The following is a 21,731-nucleotide window of genomic DNA, read 5'->3' as shown; positions in this document are numbered from 1 at the left end:
CAAAAGGGCACCACAAGGCACTGGGAGGGAGCAGGGTTAAGCTGTACATGAGATAGTATCTTTCTGGAAGTTTGCCAGAGGAGGCTGGTGCATGGCAAGAGTTTCAGTGTCATTGCAATGAAGTACTCAATGAGTGCCTTGTCTGCGTGCTTCAGTTGTTAGAGCTTGTCAAGTCACATCAGAACTCCCTGTTAAATTAGCTGTACAACTATTATTAACTAATGAGCTGTAAAATAAAATAAAACCAGAACCAAAACCTCACTTGAACTGGAGGGAAAACCCTCCCCTGCCAATTCCTAGTGGTAGGTTGTCCTGTTGGCCAAAAGGAGGAGAGGAGAGCAGGTTACTGGCAGCCCGACAGCCTGCTGGATGGTGCTCTTCAGGTGAGCTTGGTGTGTTTCATTGCACTGATGTACTGCTTCTTGTAATTTTGGTGGCACGATGGTGGTCTGCATGGGTGATCCTGTGCTCTGCCACAAATTCCCCGTCAGCAGGGTGCAGCCCTACTTGCTCCGCTGGCTGAGGCTTTCCTCTGGGTCACCGCCTCTGAGCACCAAAAGCCCCATGGCAAAGGGACCCCCGGCCCACCCCTAGGGTGCACGAGTGGGAGAGGGAAAGCGAGAAGCAGCCCCTCAGTGCATAGCATCACCCTGCCTGGACAGGGCTGGTGCTTTCCCTAGCCCACCTGTATGAAGAGGAACAGCTTTTTTCATTTCTCCAGGGGTGGCTTTTGGCAGGTAAGCGGGGCCTCTGGGAAGTTCGGTCCTTCTTGGTAGGGTGATTTAGTGCATAAAAGTGCAGTAAGGTTGGGGCAGAATTTCAGTCTGGCCTGAAGTTTTCTCCTTAGTGCATACAAAGACCAATAAGGATCAAACCAATAAGGTTTACTCAGTGGAATAAACCAGCAAGACAACATCAATTAACTTTTTATTTTAACTCACTTTGGCCAGGGTCTGTTCATTCGCCCTATGTTTCACCCACCCTAAGGCCAGACACTTGTTCTTTTTTCTCCTGGTTTCATCCTGCCCCCCGACTTTCCTTCGAGCATGGGGGTCACTGGGTCTCCAGTCATACCATTTACATGGATACCACCTTGTCCTCACCATCCCTGTCCTTTGAGACCGGGAATCCCACTCCTGTCTGCAAAGAATCAGGGAAGTCCAGAGGCAATGACTGTGAACCACCCCTTTTGTCTGAAATACATTGCTGCTTTTGCTGTCAGCTTGGAGCGTCTGGCCTCCAGGGATCCTGTTCTGCCCAGGGCCATTGCTGGCTGGGCTGAAGATCATGGTTTCCTCCTGTCTTAGCTGTGGCTTGAGCAGAGGAAATCTGGATGTTTGGCAAACAGCTTTTCACAACACCCAGTGTTTACACTATCCACAGATATTAGGTCAGTCACAGCTGTTCATGTGACAGTTGTTGCTCATTGCTGAAGGTGCCTGAGTCCAGTGTAAGGCTGAGATGCCACCAGCTCACCTTGCCGCCCACAGGTGCTAGGGGAGAGACTGCAGACATGGTGACAGCAGCATGTCGTTGCCCTCCGCTCCTCAGCTGGCATTTGGGGCAGGAGAAGGCCCCGCCAGCTGCTCCCTGCTGTGTCCTGGCAGTAATGTTCTGCTGGGGGCAACAGAGTGAGGCACCTGATTCTGCCACAGGCATATGCTATCTCCTTTAGAAGCAAAAAGGAGCTTGATGCCCAGTTGCTGTATGGCTTTGGCCTTTGCCTAACAGTTTCCATTTGGCACAGAAAGCAATAAGCAAAGAGGACACTCTCATGCTGTGGTTTGTATTATTTATGATTGTCTGTTTTTAGAACAGCAAATAGATTGGGCAACCCTTGGTAACAGAAGACCTAAACCACGTCACTGATGATACAATTGCCAAGTGATCTTGAACCTTGATGTAACTGGTTTTAAGAAATGAAAAACACTTGTTTGAGACAAGCCCTCCGAGGCAGTTTTGCTTCTTCAATTACTAACTGGAAACAGAAGGAATAAGCTCAGAGTGAAAAGCTGGCCAAAGTCCTTCCTGGCTTGCCTCGTCCTCTGAAAAGGTTATCTGTGCCCCAGGAACTACTTGCCATACAGGAGATCATCTCATATTGCTCACAGAAATCAAATAATCCAACACGGAGAGCAAAGGGTGCTTGTGGCATTCAGATTGCTGCTGCTGCTGTCTGCAGGGCCACAAAGGCTGTGTGCTGCTGCTCCAGGGTGTTCCTAGTATGTCAGGTCTTGGGATGACTTTCTGGTTGTGCCACACAGTACACAGTTAATTCAAGTAAAGGCATCTGGAGACTGCAACTATCTGGTTGGTAACAGCTATGGGTGATCCTAAGTGTTCCCAGAATCACAAAATAGCTGAGGTTTCAGTCCGCCTCACTGTCCACTTAGCAAGCCCATATTTCATCAGGTTGTCTCTGAGATTGTTATAGAAGACAGTGTTGAAAGCCTGGCTAAAGTCAAGACAAAAACCATACACTGTTCTCCCCTCATCCACCAAGGTTGTAGAAGGCTATCAGGTTGGCTAAGCAAAATTTCCCCTTCACAAAACCATGCTGACTGCTTCAAATCACTTTCTAGGCTTTCATGTGTTTGTAAACTGTTTCCATGAGGATTTTCTCCATCATTTTTGCAGATTTTGGGGTGGGGCTGGTTGACTTGTAGTTCCCCAGATCTTCCTTCTTGTTCTCCTTGAAGACAGGAGTGACATCACTTTCTTCCAGTCTTCAGGCACCTCTCCTAGTCACCATGATGGATCAAAGTTTACCAAAAGTGGCCTCACAATGACACCTGCCAGCTCCCTCAGCACTCATGGGTGCATCCCATCAGGGCCCACAGACTTATGTATGTTGGGTTTGTTTAAGTGCTCCCTAACCTGGTTCTCCTGCATCCATTGTGAGTCTTCCTTGCTCCAGAAAGTGAGCAATGTCAGTGAAGTTTACCTTGTGAAAGACAAAACCCCACAGTGCCTGGGGACTGCAGCAACTTGGGGAGAAAGGGGCAGTCTGCATTGAATCAGGGCCCGTCGGCATAGCTTGCATGAGAGCCAGGGCCAGTCTGCTTACGGTGTTCAGATATGCAATGTTAATATCCTATTCACGCTCTGCTTTGATTACTGATTGCATCTATTTTTACTCTGACCCAGCAGACTTCCTTCATTTTTCTTCTTAAATAAACTGCACCACCTCCCCATCCTCCTCTGCCTCCCCTGGGCCCTCACACCAGTTGCTGCCCTGTCAGGTAAAGCCTGTTCCTGGCTCAGAGAAGCCATATCCCTGCTGAGGTCTGCCACAGGGGCCACTTCTATGTTTTGCTTGCAATGAAGTAAAACACATTCGATGATCCCATTCTAACTCCCTGACCGTAATTACTTAAAAAGCCCCAAATGACTACACTGAGGGGAAGCAGGGCAAAATCGCCTTAAGTACCAGACACACAGATTATTAAATCTCCCAAAGGCCATCAGGAAAGAAAAGCTTTATACAGTCACGCGTAGACTATCCCCTAAAGCTTCCTCAGCTGGAGTCCTTTCTACTAGCAGCAGTTTGACACACTTGTTTTGTTTAAAAATATAGAGAATGCATTTAGTACCATATTTTAAAAAATAGCCCATAACTCTGCAGTTTATATAAAATAGTTTATAGCCTCAGTCTGCTAAAGGGCAGGGGCTTTGTACAAAGGGTTCAAAATGAAAACATCTGGCTGTGCTCAGTCTAACCTGCAGTTCTGTTTGCATGCAAAGGCAGAGGCCTCCGGGGAAAGGAAGGCCAGAAGAAATGCAGGGTATGTGCCCAGGGCTGGAGGGATGTGGGGCAAATCCCTGTTTTGACTTCCCTTTCTCACAATGACATTCTGAGGATAAGCATACTAAAAAATTGAGGTATCCAGCTGCTGCCTTGTATTATTAAGATACTCCTTCTGATTATATGTCTAGATTTCATCTTTAAATGCTGAATGAGTCAAAAAAACCAACCATAAAAACTGTGTTTCTGTAAGATACAGTCTGGCTAATGTATCATTCTGAGCGACATTACTGTGGTTCTCTGGTGGCCTCAGAAGAGCCATTACAGAAGCGCAGGGATTAATCCCAAAGAATATTGAGGCCAGTACTTTCAGAGCTAAGACCTTGGGAAAGCAGTAAGCGTAGACCATCCACACCGTGTAGGGACATTTGTGCAAGCTTTGGCAGGATCTACAGCCATCTGAAACACTGATAAGCCAGAACAAAACGTTTTGCCTGTGTAATCAACCACATCCTGACCTCCTTGCATCTCTGCCGCTTTCCTAAGATTTTACTGCAGCTGTGCCTTGCAGAAAACCATTTTCTGCAACAGAGGATAAGGTTAGAGAGTTACCTATGGGTGGATCCTCATATATCAGTTGCTGTTTCTTCATTAGCCTACCTTGAATAACCTCAGTGTCCAGTATATTTTTGTAAAATTGCAGAGGATTATGCATCCAGTACCATTTTTCACTTCTGATTCTTACCATCACCCAGTTGGGCACAGTATCTTAGATCTGGTTAGAAGAGGCTTAAAGCAGCAACATAAATACATTTTCTTTCACGTATCCCAGATATATTGCAAAAAGTCATTTTTGTGAGGTCAGAGCTGGGATTGGTATCTTTATATTCTGAGCCAAAGAGATATAAATTTGGCATTATATTGACCCACCGTGGTGAGATTGTACCCAAAGTGAAGGGAGTTACTGCCAGCACAGAAGTCACTGCAAGAACATGGAAAGGTCAAACTGACCCTGGCAGCTTGTAAATCTGGAAAGCCTTTCTTCATTTAACCTTAGAAAAATAATGAAGTCTTAGTTTTCTCCTTTTTAAAAAGAAATAACCCGTCCTACTGGAGCCTGAAATGTGTTCCTCTTGGAAACATACTGGGTGCAATGAATGCTGCATGAGCGGGGGCTGGGGGCTCCCCCGAACGGTGGGACAGTCCTGGGTGCACAGCAATACAAGTACGGGACCTGCTATGGCAGGTAGCTGCTGAGTGGAACTGTGCTCACAGGAATGGGTTCCGTTTTGGAAACCTTTTGGTTCAGACTTAAAAGGCAAACCAACAAAAAGCTTCCTGCTTCTCAGGCAGTAAAACAGGTTTGGTAGTAATTGCCTTTTTAGGGAGGTTTGGTAGTAATAGTCCTTTAGGAAGACTGTAAAACTCAGTAACTGGATGCTACCCATCTTCAAAGACTTGAAGAAAAGGTTCATCTGCAGGAAAGCAAATCAGACATGAGAAAAAATGCTAACAGTTGGGATGGGGATTGGTTATCAAATCCCCTTTGCTGGCATGTTTTTAAAACAGAGGAAGGGATTGGTGAGTGTAAAGGGAACTGATGGTACTTTGGTGTGGGGACAGTGTCTGAGGAGTCTCACAGCCACACATCGGTATGGTACCATTGCTGAAAGACAATGCTGGCAGCAGTGCAGCAGAGAGGTACGGAATGTAGAGGAGAGGTGAGATGAGACAGAGCAGGATGGCAGTGGGCAGGGTCCATGCCCTGTGTGGTCCCTCCCTGGTGCAACTGGTTTGGCAGTAGCAGAGGAATTTCAGCTATGGGACATGCAGCCCCAGGGAACTTGTCTGTCCCTTTTCCTGCAACTCACCTCCCCTTGCACAAGTGCTTATCGCTTCTGTTGATTCCACTTTTTCTGTCTTAGAGTGGAGGTTGTCATTACCCTTGATCACAAGCTACTGATCCAAAGAATCAAATAACACACAAGGTTTGGTATTGGCGTGGGAGTAACTCACAGACTAAATAGAAGTTTGGTGAACTGACCTTCACATACAACAACGGACTGTCATTTTGTGATCTACATTTAGATTTTTTCCACATAAAACAAGTCACTATGCATCCCCTGTTTAATAAATTGCAATAAACATTTTGAAGCTATAAATATAATTTGCTCTTGTCTCATAAATGTCTCTGAACTCCACCCTTTGCAACGAGACTGGTTTCTCTGGTAACTAATATATTCCAAAGATTTTTTAAAAAAGAGGGAATCTAAAAAGAAAAAACAAGCCCCCTCCCCCCCCCCCCCCCCCGAAAAAAAAAAAAGACAGATGATAAGACTGAACCTGTTTGATGGACACAAGATGCACCACAGTCTGAGGTACTGTGAAGTTTTTATTGCCACTTGTTTCGTAATACTGTCCTCCCAGACCCATCCCAATAAAAGGTTTATTTCACCTCAGTCCATGGGGGCACGGCTTGCTCCACAGGCAGGGCAGGACATGGTTAGGACCTCCAGCTGGGCAGCCTATGGAACCCAGGCTCTCTACCTTCATGATGGTTAAAGGAACCTCATGAAATCTGGCTCCAGACATGACATCCCTCAGCTCTTCCTTGCAGAGGTGGCAGCAGGGACGTGTGTCAGTGCCCTCACCCCTCTGTGGGGTAAGGGTCAACAGCCCCTGAAACCTGGTCCAGAGAGCAGCAGGGAAAATCAGGAAACAGGAAAATCATGCAGATATGAATTATGGGAAAAGAGAAAGGAATCTTTGCCAAAGCTCTCTGAGCTGGCCACTAAGTTCAGGCAAGAAAATTCGTATTTGGCATCCTACTTTTTTAAACAAAAGTAAGGAACTGATAGCTCCTGCTGAAACATATCTTATGGTAGTGGTCAGAAAAGGGTGTGATGTATGGAAAGGATGCTGAAGGATTTGTAACAGTCTGCAATGAAAGAAAAGTGGCTGGAAAAACCAGCAAGGCACCTTAAATACATACATGTATGAAACTGTGTTCAGCCCTGCAGAGAAAGGACTTAGGGATACTGGTGGATGAAAAATTGGACATGAGCTTGCAGCGTGCACTTTCAGCCCAGAAAGCCAACTGTATCCTGGGCTATGTCAAAAGAAGTGTGGCCAGCGTGTCAAGGGAGGTGATTCTGCCCTTCTACTCTGCTCTGGTGAGATGCCACCTGGAGTACTGGGTCCAGCCCTGGGGCTCCCAGCACAGGGAAGACATGGACCTGTTGGAGTGGGCCCAGAGGAGGGCCATGAAGGTGGCTGGGGACTGTAACACTTCCCATGAAGAAAGGGTTGGGGTTGTTCAGCCTGTGAAGGGAAGACTCCAGGGAGACCTTATTGCAGCCTTTCAATGTAAGAAAGACAACAAGTTTTTACTATGGCCTGTAGTGATAGGACAAGGTTCAAGGGTTTTAAATTGAGAGGGTAGATTTAAATTGGACTTAAGGAGGAAATTATTTTACAGGGGTTGTGAGACAGTGAAATAGGTTGCCCAGAGAAGCTGTGGATGCCCCATCCGTGGAAGTGTTCAAAGTAAGGTTGAATGGGGCTTTGAGCAACCTGGTCTAGTGAAGGATGACCCTGCCTGTGGCAGAGCGGTTGGGCTAAATAATTTTTGAAGGTCCCCTCCAACCCAAACTGTTCTGTGATGATTCCATACCATACGTTCACAGGGCTGGTGCAGTGGAGGGATTTAGATCACTGCCTGAAGAAGCTGGAAGAGTGCAGAGGATAGCACACAACAGCTGCTGTCCTTGAGGTCATCCACCTGCACTTTCCACAGTCTCACAGGCTTGAACAAACTGAGTATCAAGGGGGATTGAAATGCTACCAAACCAGAATGGCAGCGAGGTAGTCTGTAAGAAGAGCTGATACCTTTTATTAGGTCAATGAAGTAGCGGGGGAAAATGTAACAGTTAAAAATAAACAAAGACGTGTCTTCAAGTATGAAAGCCTCTCCTGAGGCCTGCAAAAGGAGCTAAAGAGGGGATCGGCTGGGTAGCAGTTTCACATCCACGCTGCAACAGGGATGGAGAATTGTGTCCGTTGCCAGAGGAGAGGGGAGAGCAGACATTTAAACCTGGTCACCATAATGGGTACAGGTTAAAAGCCGTGTCATCGTTGCAGTGGCTGAGACCCATACAGCACCCTCCCTCGCCCCCTTCTCCTCCACTTCCCCTTGCAGGTGCCCAGAAGGGGCGGTGGTGTGGTGCCCCGCTGGCCCTGGGGCAGGGGCTTCCCTCAGGCGCGGGGTAGGGCGGCAGAGGGAGGCCGCTGCTGCTGTGGGCCAGCGGGGGGTTCTCCTCACAGGATTCATCCCCAAAAGGGCCAGCACTAGGCCTGAAGGGGTGATGGCTACTCTTTGTCACGGGCAGGACGTGCTGGGTGCCGGGGTGGGCGCAGTGCTGGGGGGAAGGGGCTGCACAGAGCGGGATGGCAGGGCCACGGCCAGGCCTCCCGGCGCTGGGGGTCCTCCCAAAGGCTGGGCTCCTGCTCCAGGTCGACGCCTCTCCGGAGCCCCCGTCCTCCCCAGCTGCCCCTGGGTATGGCGGCCGCCCGCAGCAGCTGTCCAGCATGGGCTCCCGGGAGCTTTTGCTTAAATATCCCCTGAAATTAGCGGGTAGCATGTAAGCGTCTGGCTTGGAAAGGAGCAAAGGCAAAGCCTTCTGCGTCGGCATTGCACCTGTCAGAGACTTGGGAAAGCAAGGTGTGGTTTAGTAAAACAAGATGTTCTCTAGCAGCATGAAATAAACACTGTCCTGTATGACACCTCGTGAATGCATTCAATTAATACCAGTAATGAAGCAGACACCGTAGTAGAGCCTCCCTGTAGGGCAGTGCCGGTGGGCTCTAGGGGCAAACCAAACAGGGCTCCCAGATGGCGGGTCTGGGTTTGTTTCAGCAGTTTTTGCCCAAATCCTGTTCTACGCTGAGAGAATTGTTAGACCTCACATTCATAGCCCTCGGGGTCCACTGCCAGCATATACTGAAGAAGCACCTGAAAACGAAATTATGCTAATACATTTGACACCACAGATTATTATTTTTTTTTACCCTATGGAGTTTGGAAAAGTTAAGTATGATTTTTTTGAACTGATTGTTTTAAAGTCTTTTTTTCACTATCATAATATTATGCTTCAGTTTTTGAAGACCCCTATTTCTAATTCATAAATTTTCCTACCTTTACTTTTTTTACCCCACAAACAGAAATTTTATTCAGCGAGGGAGGAGCACACAAGAATTATTCTTCTGGGTCTTTTGTTCTAGATATTTCACAACTCCTTTAACTGCCCTAATTATTAGATTATAATTTTGCAAGCTTCACTTCCTTTCAGGACACTCATTCTGTGTTACCATTTCTGATGAATACTTACAGGTCTGTCTTCTTTGTAATTCTGCTTTTGCATGCATTTAATTATAGTGATTTTGCTGACTGCCAGAGTAGCAAAGCTCCTTTCAGCTGTTCACCACATGAGAAGAAATTCCAACAGCCTGATGTAGGACCCAGCCCACCTTCAGCTAAAGGCCCGCTGACACCATTAAAGAAAACTTCCTATGTATCACTTGCTCTATTTTGGGTTCATACATGTTTCTAAACTTCTCCTCCCTGGTCTCTTGTAAGCATATTAAAATGGAATCTTTTCAGAAGACTTTTTACAGGTTCACTGACATGGGTTCCATGTGCCAAATCAGACTCCTGAGTTAGTTGTATCATAGCTGGTCTTTCAAAACACAACTACGATTCCCAGGAAAAACCTCCTGGTGAGCCATGAACTGGAAAGCCTGCTGAGGGTGAATGGTGTCACTCCAGCTGCACCGAATGAGACCAGCTGAAGAGCAGGCTCTACAAGCAGATATTTATCACATCTTTGATCTGTTCCTACTCCCACACAATTTGAAGTGAAAACACCGGGAAGGTGGTGTAGGAAGGACATGTCTAGAGGGAACTTGACCTCAGTAAGACCAGTAGGCTCAGGTATAAAAGAAAAAAGCCATGTGGCTCAGTAACATTTCCTAAGTGAAGACTATTTTAGTGTTCATGGGGACAGAATTAAACCAGTGGTATGAAAATCATTGTTTCTGTATTTGTTAGAGATTTACACAGTGGCTCAACTGCTTTTTCTTATGCTCATGTTCCCAGGCACTTGTGTCAAGAGGACACCATCAGTCCATCCTATACTGTCTGACTGTCCCATCCTAGTGTCTTCGTAAAAGTGACTCCTAAGCTCTTTTTTTTAGTGTCCTCCTGAGTATTTCCAGTAGAAATAGCTGCAACTCCTAAACTCATATTCCATTCAAATGGGTTTAACTTCCTCTGTTCACTTTTTTAATCTACTTCTTGGGCTACTGGATCCCCCTGCTTCCCTATGTGGCCCATTTAAGAGCTCTGTCCCCACCCAGCCCAATTATCCCTTTTCTCTGTAGCTGACGGACACTGATTACTATCCCAAACACCAAGCTGGGGAGGATGCACATCAAAAGACAAACTGCATGTGAAGATTGGTGGTGTACAGTTGCATGTGACACAGCCTTTGCAAGGAAGATCACTGGAAAAACCCTCACTGCCCTACCCAGTTCCCTCCATCAGGCACGCAGCAGTCCACAGGATCTCTGTAGATGCTTTCACAAGTGTTTCCACACCCAGCAGAGCTGATGTTTTAACATCAGTGTTTCTGTAAGTACTTCAAAGCACTCTTCTGCCTTCAAACCCCTCCTGGAGACCCCAAGAGCAAGCAGGGCACACCAGGCAGAGGTGATACACCTTCCCCTTATCAACCCTGGCAAAGCCCATGGGGGATGAACAGAGGTGGAGGATGCCTTCACTTTTCTGTGGCACCTCCTCCATATCAGTGGAGGACCTTGGGACACATGTCAATGTGAAGAAAACACAACAACCTGCTGTCTTTTCAAGGATGGGGCAGTGCCTCCTGCACCTGAGGGTGCCCTCACAGCCCTTGATGGTCTGCAGGTGGCCAAATCCTGCTCAGGGGCAGCTTTCATGCAGGAAAGCATCTCTCTCCTTGATGGACATTAAGTCTGAGAATAAAACAATCCAGACCTGGTACTAAAGTAATTAGGTTTTCTTAAGTAAATGCTGGGGGACTGGAGGAAGAAGGAGTAAGGACTTCTGGATTTGCCTTGTTAATGATGAGTTTGTTTTGTTTAGGATACTATACACAGTATATAATATTATATAGGTAATGTTATATATTGTATTCTATACATACATATATATAGTATACAGTGTGTGTGTATGCGCATACACACATACATGAATATTCCTCCTGAGTTCAATTATTGCCAAAAGTATTTCGCAGTTTTCAAGTGTTCATTTGTTACAATTTTCTCATGGGGTGGTGCAATCAATACTATGAGTTAAATCAAATTAAAGCCTTCTAATATTTTCCTTCAATGTCAATACTGATTAGGCTAAATATCTAATCACTTTATTCCCAGATTTCTGTGTAAATAATTCAATTTCTGGAGCAGCACTAAAACAGAACTTGTAGGAAATTTTGTAAAGGCAACTCTGGCACTTAAAAAAGGAAAGAGCTGGAGCTTTAAAGCTATGTCCACGCTGCTAAATAAAATGAGGCCAAGGGCTGATGTTGGTAACACAGACCAAAAGGTATGCCCTGGCAGTGTCCACACTACATCCTGGCTTTGGGCAGCCTCTGGACCTGAAGTGAAATGTTGCAAGGGCTGTGCTGCACCCCACCAAGGGCTATTTCCCACAGCATCAGCTTGAGATTCTGATTGCCTGTGGCTTGTAGTGTGATGGCATGTAGGGACACAGGTAGGTTCAAAGCCAGCTGTGTACAGTGAAGGGACCTTGTCCAAAATCCTGCCAGGGGATGGTCCCTGGCACATGCTGTCCTCCTGACCCGTGCCAGGGCACTTTGTCTGTGAGCACGAGTTAGCGCTGGCCAAATCCATCGCAGAGGTCATGTGAATAGTGACATGACTGAGCCTGCCCTCCAGCCCTACTTTGTTTGCCAGTATAGATGTAGTCAGAGGCTCCAGACAGGGGGTGCTGGCAGTGGATAACAGTGCTGAGCAGAGCAGGGTGCTCAGGACAACCCTGCTCCTTGGCCCAATCACAGGGAAGCAGAATGCAGAGATGTGAAGCCTGTTCCCACCCAGACCCAAAGCTCAGACAGCTTCCACCGTGCCTGGAACCATGGATCACTGACCCCACAGTTTCATTGACCTGTAATAAAAGTTACCTCAGTCTCCTGGATTCTTTTTAATCTTGGATAAGATGGAGAAAAAGCTGTCTGTGCTTTTTGGACTGATCTTCTTGCTTCTGCTTCTATTTTTGTTTCTGGACGTGGATGGTCATGAGCTCCTTTGGACTTTTGAAATAAATTATGATATGTTAGAAACAACCTTGTTATTAATCTTAAGGGAGCAGAATTTGTAGCACAGGCCAAAACCACACATGGCCTGATGTAATGCTTTTTATTTAATAAGACCTATTTAATGTGAGCTCAGGTAACAAACATATCTCAGATGAAGTGTGATGGGGTAGAAATTCTCTGAAATCATAAAACCAGTGCACCACATTTATGTGCAAAAGAGACTCCCCACACTAGAGCCCCAGTTGAAGCTACAAGGTCTTCTGCAGCCTGGCTACAGTGTCCCTGTAGTCATTTCCATTCTTCTCACACTTTAGACATGTTTATCAGAACATTAACTTCCATTAGGTTCCACAAAGAATTAATTTTATTTAACCTGTGCATAAGTGAAAGACTGGAAAGCAGGAGACAGTTCAGTGGTTATGGTACTAAATTAGGACTATAGTGTCCAGAAATAGTGACCATTATTTAAATACTTACATACACTGTTTTCCAGATACAGTTACATATAATGCACAGATGGAATTTTCCATAGACAGTCCCTTGGGTACCACCATTTCCTGCTCTAAGAACGCCTCATGCTTATTTGTAGTACCTTGGAGAAGAGGCTGAGATAACATAGTGTTTCTGACTTTCTGAGGATTCGTTGGTTCCTATGTACATGAAGCAAAGTGCTTCAAAATCAACAGGTTTCCAAGGGAGCCTAAATGAAAAATATAATACGCTGTAAAATCATAGTAGCATAGGCTAATTTAGGTTGGAAGGCACCTCTGGAGGTCTAGCTCAACAGGACCCGGCAGGACTAACTTCAGAGTTAGATCAGGTTGCTTAGGACCTTGCCCACTCATTGTGAAAATTTTTCTCCTTACAGTCATTTGACCTTGTCATATTCAATGACTCTTATTTGTTGGGACAAAAAATCTCCTTAATCAATCTTTTAAAACAGTCTTTAATATTAAATTGAATAATGTACGGTAATTTTATACCAACCTGAAAAAATATGAATTGGCCTTCATGCCTCCAGAAGTTGGTAACTGGGTAACCACCATGGCCTCGGCAGGAAAGGAGCTGCAGGGGTCCATTGCAGTTTGGGCAGCATTTCCCTAGAGCAAAGATGGTGGAAATATTTTCTATACACCACCGAACAGATGAGTCCTATGTGATACAAGGGTTCGTTGGTGGTAGATTGCCACTTCTGGTTTGGGGGTCAGAAACTACACTGAGAAAAACTATGCAAGAAACTTTCAAACATAAGCAAAAATCAATATAAGCAAACTAATAATTGCCTTTATTTTGTTCCATTATTAAATGTAACTGGCAAAAATTATTTATATTATAGCTTTATTATCATTTTATCAATTATTATCATGGTTAGTTTTAGTAGTTTTTAACTTTGCAGTGTCTTGAATGTCATGTGTTCTCTGATTTTTCTAGAGGACATAATTCTGACCTCAGTGAGTTCTTGAGTAATACCTTTCTTTAGCCAAAATGTTAATCAGATCCAGAAATCAGTATGTGCTACCTCTACTGAGCAATCAACAATTGTTTGGAATGGTCTCGTTAAAAATGTGTGTCCAGCTCATGTTCTTTATTTGCATTGTCTTGCTCTGGTGACATGACTATAAGGCCTATTTCCCAGCCATCATAGTTTATAAGCAAATTCTTTCCTGCAAGACCTGCCTCTTGAATTACTCTTGGGCATGTGCAGTAGTGAAGCCAACACTCAGGTCAACAGAAAGCTGCCAGTACTGCACAGCTTCCTTAGTAGCCTCACTCATGGGCTTGAGATGGCTGAGAATCAATCTCTAACCATCAGAAACAGAGAATTTAAAAAAAAAAAAATAGAAGAAAACAAACAAGTGAACAACTCCTTCCCCAACAGCAGTAAGAAATGCAAAATGCATTTTTCCAAAATCAAGTGTTGCACTTGCGTATAATGACAGTGGGAAGGTTGGATAATGCAAAGGGTATCCTCTACTTTGATTTCTTTTATGTTGTGCTCACTTATGAACTGCCATATAATGAGCAGCCATGTTCATACTCACGCTGTTGTTTTTGCCTAGCTTTATCACATATGGCTGGTCTTAGGTAGATCTTTCTCCCATCCAAAGTCGAGCAGTCATTGCCGCAGACTACCACCCCAAGGCAGGACTTTTTTAAGATGCGAGAGTTGTGGTTGTTGGTGTTTCTCATTGCCCAGCTGCTGTGATGCTTCTGAGCATTTTTATCCTCTGAGCTATAGATACGTTTTATGTAGGAATCTGGCCATTCTTGAAACCAGTCTATTTGTCTTACATCCTGTGGAGATACCAAAGCAAGCCATGTTTTAGGCTGGGGGAGAGAAGAGCTTGTGCAAGAGCCCAGCAGACCTGGTCCTCTGCTGGGTGTCTGTCCTCTATCCTGGGTGACTCCAGCACCTCAGCAGATGATGCTGGTTGGCACGAGGGAGCAGTGGAGAGGTAGCAGAAAAATCACAGCTCCCCATGGCTCCCCATGAGCCCCAAAGCATCAGGAAAGCCTGGCCAGGAGGTTGTTCTCACTCATCCATGGGTCCAGCTTGGTGCAGCACCTCCCTGGGAGGGGAAGGTGGGGTGCCTGACATGAAATAGCAGATAGTTTCCTTGCAGGCAGCGGTCACTGCCTGCCTGACTTCAGTTATCTTTCATGGCAGAGAGATTGCTTTGCCTTTCAGGCTATTCACAGCAGCATTACATTGAATCATTCAGCTTATTTGGCTCAGCTATCTGGAAAATGGGCAAATACTGAATCAGACTAAGATTGTGCCCTCATTTGTAGGTCTTTAGTTCTGGACTTTCATTTGTTTTGGTGTAACTGCCATGAAAGATTTCCACGGTGATTTTTCTGAAGTCCAAAACAAAGAAACCTGACAACATGATCAGGTTTTATTTTCACTACTATGGACTAAGCAAAAAAAACCCCAAGAACAACACTGTAAGGAATAATAAATACATAAAAATAAAATTTGATGGGAAAAAGAAAAGAGGACCAAACACACATCATCTCATTGGGTACAGCCATCACAGTAAAATGTAATAAACTGTAAAGCACCTTACTGAACTGCTGGTAGTTCTGAGAGAAAAGATCTTACAGGAATACAAACACATAGTAGGAATTTCCTTGAAATTGCTGATCCCAGCCACTGAGAGCCATTACAGCAGCAAGAACATCAACTGAGAAGAGAACTCCTGTGCTCCCACAGGAGCCATCGGATAGTATAGGGAAGAGTGTGAAGGGAGCCTCCAGGCTGAAATGCAAGTGAAGGTGACCTTGGAGTGGAGGGCAGGGAAGGAGGCAGCCTGAGACATGGAGGCTTTGGGCAAAGAGCAGTGGCACAGTAGGGAAGAGACTGGGATCAGATAAGAAGACAGGGTTGGGAGGTGAAAGGCAGAGCTGGACCCTGAGGGACCGAAGCAGGAGGAATCTAACACAAACATGCTGAGGTGAGGGACAGGGAGATGATGTTGGCATGCAGTGTGCTGTGGGCTCTCAGTGGAGAGCATGATGGAAATTTTTAGATACGAGGACTAGAAAAGGACTGGGGGAGGGAAAGATCACCATTCTGCCTCTGCAAATCTCTGCAAACACAAGCAGCCTTTTTCTAGGTTCTCATGAAAGGAGTGTTGCCCCCTGTGGAAAGCCAGCCCATGGGATTCTGTGCAATAGAGCTATCTATAGTCCCTACGTAACGTATGTGAAAATTAAATGCCTGGACCCCATCTACAGCAAGGCTGAGGACCCAGAATTGCAAGGCAGTCGCAGGTGCTGTGCTAACTTCTCATAAAGCACTACACAGGGCAAAAAGCAAGTCCTGGACATTTCTGAGCACCCACAGCAAGAGATAATTTTTTCCCCCTACTTTCTCTGCACCTCATCCACCACAGCGGACTAGAAAGGCAACACATCTGTAACATTGCTGGTTTTCATGTATCTGTAACATTGCTGGTTTTCATGTATCAGTAGCTCTTTCAATAATATGTTTAAGCAAAAATGCATAGAAAATTCAGTATTTGCTCAATATTTTCTAGCTTTTCAGTAGAACACTGTCCTATACCTCGAGATGGCAAAGATAATAAAGGCAATGAGGCATAGGTAACTGAGGAAGCATTTAAGCTCGTTAGTAAAGCAGAGACAACCCGTAGAACCGAATAAATTTCTAAGACACAGACACATACCTGGGGAAGTTTGATGTCATTGATATCCCAACTTGTAATTTCTCCATGTTGGGAAGCAGAGTCCTCCTGCTCCATAACAACATCATCTGCACCTTTCAGCATTTTTTAATTCCTTCCCCAAATTAGCAAGAAAGTTTCTCCTGGCTGCTTTTGAAGTTGACTGGCTGTCAGTACTCTCAAGTAGCTTACAACCAGGAAGCCGTTTCCTGAAGCTAAATGATAGAGAGGCTGCTCATTAAAGATAAAAATCAGTGTCCTTCTGCCAGAAAAACTTGTTCCATTAAAAGTTTTGCAAGCCAGCAATGAGTGGAAAATATAGCTTAGAGATAGCCTGTGATGTTGCAGAGGCATCATTAACAGCAAGCAAATCGTGCCTTTGTCATCTGTTCTGTTTTGCTCAGTGTCCTCTCATACCAAGTTTATAGTCATGTAACTATGCTTACAGGCTCTTTGTACGTCTATCTGACTCTGGTTCAGTATTTCCAAATCCAAACTGATTGAACAGCTTGGTGGCTGCTACGGGCTCTTTGAGTCACTGCTTACCCATTAGGTATTTCACACACTGCACGTGACAAAGGTGAGCAACAAGAGGGGACTGCTACATCATTTCAGATAAAATCATGCTCAACTCTTTCACAATTGTTGGCATGTCTAAAAGCTTACTGTTTGCATGAGGGAAGTGTAGAAAAGGAGGTCAGGCTACCTGCATTTTCCTATCTCAACAGCAGACTGAAGCAAAAAAGTCCCACCAAGGTATGTTAAAACCAACAGGTCTTGCCTGAAATCTTGTAAAGCAGATGGTTGTCCCACTCCAAATTTCAGTACCAGCCAAGCTTAATACCATATCCTCAGGGATCCCACACATGAAAAAGTTTTGAGGTTCATTTCTTTTGGCAAGGAGAGAAAAGGTGAATCTGAAAATGAACCAGCCAGTTTTCTCTTTCTGGAAACAGGGACAGCTTCAATGGTTTCAGGAAGGTCACTGTAATTTATTTCAGTTAAGGATTTGTTAAAGACTACCGAATAGTGGGAAAAGGAAAATCTACTTGGTGCGATTCTATGAAATAGAATTAAATTTATTAAACAGAATTTATTCTATTGTTATTTCTGGCTTTGCATACGCATGGCCCTTGGAAAGTGACTTAGTCTCCATGCCCTTAGGTTACCCATTTATAAAATACCTATGATCTTAATTTCTCATGTTATATTTTCACCTCTAAAGCAAAAGTTTGCAGGTATTTGCAGAGCACTTGGGACATTTGGCTGTGTGGTGCTCTGGCAGCATAGTCAGAGCCCCAGTGCCGCACTGTATGGCTCAGGGTGTGGCGGTGGGGGAGAAAGAAAGCTATGGAGGAGCATCCCCCATGGAAAAAGACCTCACAGAGGGGTGTCTGGTAGTCAGCACCAGTGTGCTCAGTAATTTGAACTGAGGCTGATTCTTGGAGGGCAACTAACCCACCGAAGGGTCAAATGAGATGTTAGACCACAGAAGGGAACATCACTGCTCAGAAATACAAACCACTGCAAGAAGCATCAGGTCTTTGTATATTTTCATACTTACTACAATGAAGATGGAGATAGTAAAGTCAGGACAAACAAAATATGAGCTGCATTGGAAAACTGAGTTGAATTTAGTAAACGCATGACCCTTGACTATTGTGTGCTCTAAAACATGAAATGATTTGTTATATAATTCAAAATGATAGTCTCATTGCTTTTCAAAATGGAATGGCTTAGAAATTGATTTTTAATTTTGTTCTTGTTAGAGAAAATGGGATATTTCTTCTTTTGTGTTATATTGATAGAGATAAAACAATGATTAAATGTTACCTTAAAGATTAATGAAAGACACAGATAATTTCATAATAATATGCTCAAAAAATGAAGTTACAGAGAATCATATATATCTAGCTACTTGCAGGTAAAGGCTGAAATAGTAGCAAAAGCTTAGAATGATAATTACACGATGACGTGGCATATTAAATTTCTGATCGTTATTGTATAGCTTTAATTATTACTAAAGTGTAGCAGCTTTATAAATTGTAAATTCTGAAATTTTTTTTCTTCCCTTCCCTTCCCTTCCCTTCCCTTCCCTTCCCTTCCCTTCCCTTCCCTTCCCTTCCCTTCCCTTCCCTTCCCTTCCCTTCCCTTCCCTTCCCTTCCCTTCCCTTCCCTTCCCTTCCCTTCCCTTCCCTTCCCTTCCCTTCCCTTCCCTTCCCTTCCCTTCCCTTCCCTTCCCTTCCCTTCCCTTCCCTTCCCTTCCCTTCCCTTCCCTTCCCTTCCCTTCCCTTCCCTTCCCTTCCCTTCCCTTCCCTTCCCTTCCCTTCCCTTCCCTTCCCTTCCCTTCCCTTCCCTTCCCTTCCCTTCCCTTCCCTTCCCTTCCCTTCCCTTCCCCTCCCTTCCCCTCCCTTCCCTTCCCTTCCCCTCCCTTCCCCTCCCTTCCCTTCCCTTCCCTTCCCTTCCCTTCCCTTCCCTTCCCTTCCCTTCCCTTCCCTTCCCTTCCCTTCCCTTCCCTTCCCTTCCCTTCCCTTCCCTTCCCTTCCCTTCCCTTCCCTTCCCTTCCCTTCCCTTCCCTTCCCTTCCCTTCCCTTCCCTTCCCTTCCCTTCCCTTCCCTTCCCTTCCCTTCCCTTCCCTTCCCTTCCCTTCCCCTCCCTTCCCTTCCCTTCCCTTCCCTTCCCCTCCCTTCCCCTCCCTTCCCTTCCCTTCCCTTCCCTTCCCTTCCCTTCCCTTCCCTTCCCTTCCCTTCCCTTCCCTTCCCTTCCCTTCCCTTCCCTTCCCTTCCCTTCCCTTCCCTTCCCTTCCCTTCCCTTCCCTTCCCTTCCCTTCCCTTCCCTTCCCTTCCCTTCCCTTCCCTTCCCTTCCCCTCCCTTCCCCTCCCTTCCCCTCCCTTCCCTTCCCTTCCCTTCCCTTCCCTTCCCTTCCCTTCCCTTCCCTTCCCTTCCCTTCCCTTCCCTTCCCTTCCCTTCCCTTCCCTTCCCTTCCCTTCCCTTCCCTTCCCTTCCCTTCCCTTCCCTTCCCTTCCCTTCCCTTCCCTTCCCTTCCCTTCCCTTCCCTTCCCTTCCCTTCCCTTCCCTTCCCTTCTTTCCCTTCCCCTCCCTTCCCCTCCCTTCCCCTCCCTTCCCCTCCCTTCCCTTCCCTTCCCTTCCCTTCCCTTCCCTTCCCTTCCCTTCCCTTCCCTTCCCTTCCCTTCCCTTCCCTTCCCTTCCCTTCCCTTCCCTTCCCTTCCCTTCCCTTCCCTTCCCTTCCCTTCCCTTCCCTTCCCTTCCCTTCCCTTCCCTTCCCTTCCCTTCCCTTCCCTTCCCTTCCCTTCCCTTCCCTTCCCCACAACTAAGTGTTCTGCTCCTCTTAGATAAAAAGTGAAAATTTAGATGTCAACATTTATTTATTTTGATCTGGAAAATACATGTAAGAAAAATGGCAATTATTATATTAAGAAGGAACAACGTAAGTAGCACCTGTTTGGCACTGGAATGTGGTGTAGTTAATTGTGCTTGAAGAACAGTGAAAATAATCTAGTTCTTCTCCTGCCCTTTGGTTTATTTTTATTTTCTTATTCCTTGTAAATGCTCATTGATACAGAAGATAAACAGCAGGGTGTAGCAAGGTTCTGGTTTTGGTCCAGTGTTTAATGTATCTGCTGATGATTTGGACATGAAGAAAACAGAAAGGGGAAAAAATTGCACAGATTAAAAAAATGTATCTGAATTAATCCTTTAGAAGAATTTACTTATATTTCACCCTGACAAAATGATTCATGTTTAGAAGCATAATAGTTAAAGTATTTATTTATCTTACAGAACTGCTTTCAATTAACTCATGGAAGTGACTGAGGGATCCCTATGGGCAGTTGCACAAACATAAGTTGTCAGGCAAGAAGTGACCAAGCTGTTGTAATACAGAAAGACTGAAGTGAAGGGCCATAAAATAAACTGTGGTATTACCAATTTACAGACCATCACTGATTTTTCACTTATGATACTGTGCAAAAAGACCAGTCCCTCCCAGAAAAAGAAAGGGCTCAGGGCAAAGGAAATCCATAAAATCTGGGACTGTTCACTCTAGAAAAGAGACATATAAGCAAGTTGGGTTTTTTTTTAAATTAACCTGAAATACAGAGGGGTGTAGAGGAAGCAGGGGGTGCTTCTCATTTAACCACCCAACAGCCCAGGGCACAGAGTGAAAACAGCTAGCAAAATCAAAAGTGAGGCAAAGAAAATATTTTTTCATTCATTACATACTTAGTATTGGTTTGTCTAATGAAAGCTATTTCATCTCCCTACAGGCTTTGCCCCACTTATTTCTTTAGACTCTTGTGCTACAGCATTACTACTAGTATTGCTGTAGTATGTCATGAAGGTTGAACACTAGGCAAGACTGGAAAAGAGATCAAAAATATAGGAAAGAAATAATATTTGAAGATCTGTTATTTAATATTTAATATTTAAATATGCCTAACATCTGAAATATAGTAAATTTAGAAAGAGATATTAAGCCTTATATTTTATGATTTTTGGAAATTTTTAACTAGCAAGGATTAGGAAGGTTTCTTCTATTTTCTTTAGAAGTACTTGGTGTTAACCACTTAAGAAAAGGATGATGAATATTAAAAAGAGATTATGTATATTACCAATTTAAATGAGCCTACAGGTTAAATTAACTCAATGAAATCTGCAAACTCTTATTTGGAAGGACAGTATTGCAGACTGTAACTGCAGATAGTCAGGAATTGCTTCAACAGTCATTTGTGACAAGAGATCAAGGATTGGAAAAAGCCCTGGAGCCCTAAAAAGCTTCTTGTGTTCAGGCTCATGCTCTGGAGAGGGCTGTGCAACCCTGCATTGCTGCGCCTGGGGAAGGCAGCTGTGGCTGCAGGGGTTGCCCAGCGCTGGCTCTGGCTGCAGGGCTCTGCTGCAGAACAGCAGCTGGAGGCCGAACGCGTGGCTGTAGGCTTTACAGAGCAGTCACCAGGTCAGGCTCCTTTCTTGTATAGTTTTACCACCACATGCAAAGGTGCTTTTGTCAGTGCTCCCATCAGTCTTCCTTTTTCTGTCTTCGGTGTCGCCTTTCAGTGATGACAACCTTTAACTGATCTCAGGTGCAGTAGGTGGCCCTTTACATGTGCTGAGTTACCTGTCCTGTCAACAGCATGTTTCACCATCTTCCATGGCTGCCTTTGTGCCCTGCCTTCAAGTGCATGATTTTCCCTGACACTGAAAGGTTCTCCCTGCTGATGGGACCTCTCTTGCCGATTCTCCACTGCAGGTGTTGGCTTTTGCATGCTTCTCATCCTTCTTTAGTCCCCCTTTCTTTACTGCAGAGTTCTTATGGTGCTGCACCACAGTAATCAAGGAACATGCATTGTTTGGAAGACAACTCTATTGTATGAAGGTGCTACTGATACTCCTTGTGGAATACATCTC

At 45.1% G+C, this 21,731-nt stretch overlaps 1 protein-coding gene across 1 annotated transcript; it reads right to left on the bottom strand.

Annotated features, from left to right (window-relative positions):
• Positions 1 to 7,467: 7,467 nt before the first annotated feature.
• On the bottom strand, positions 7,468 to 16,412 carry GCM1 (glial cells missing transcription factor 1). The gene is made up of 5 exons (XM_005441886.3): positions 16,311 to 16,412; positions 14,163 to 14,415; positions 13,108 to 13,220; positions 11,986 to 12,114; positions 7,468 to 8,451 (listed from the first exon to the last, which is right to left on the bottom strand). The coding sequence occupies exons 1-5, from the start codon at positions 16,410 to 16,412 to the stop codon at positions 7,843 to 7,845; spliced, it is 1,206 nt and encodes a 401-aa protein (XP_005441943.1). The 3' UTR covers positions 7,468 to 7,842.
• Between the last annotated feature and the right edge of the window lie 5,319 nt (positions 16,413 to 21,731).

Source organism: Falco cherrug, chromosome 6 (assembly GCF_023634085.1).
Source record: "Falco cherrug isolate bFalChe1 chromosome 6, bFalChe1.pri, whole genome shotgun sequence".
NCBI classification, from domain to species: domain Eukaryota; kingdom Metazoa; phylum Chordata; class Aves; order Falconiformes; family Falconidae; genus Falco; species Falco cherrug.
Note: the sequence above shows the minus strand (reverse complement) of the source record. Positions and strands in the feature narration are given on the sequence as shown.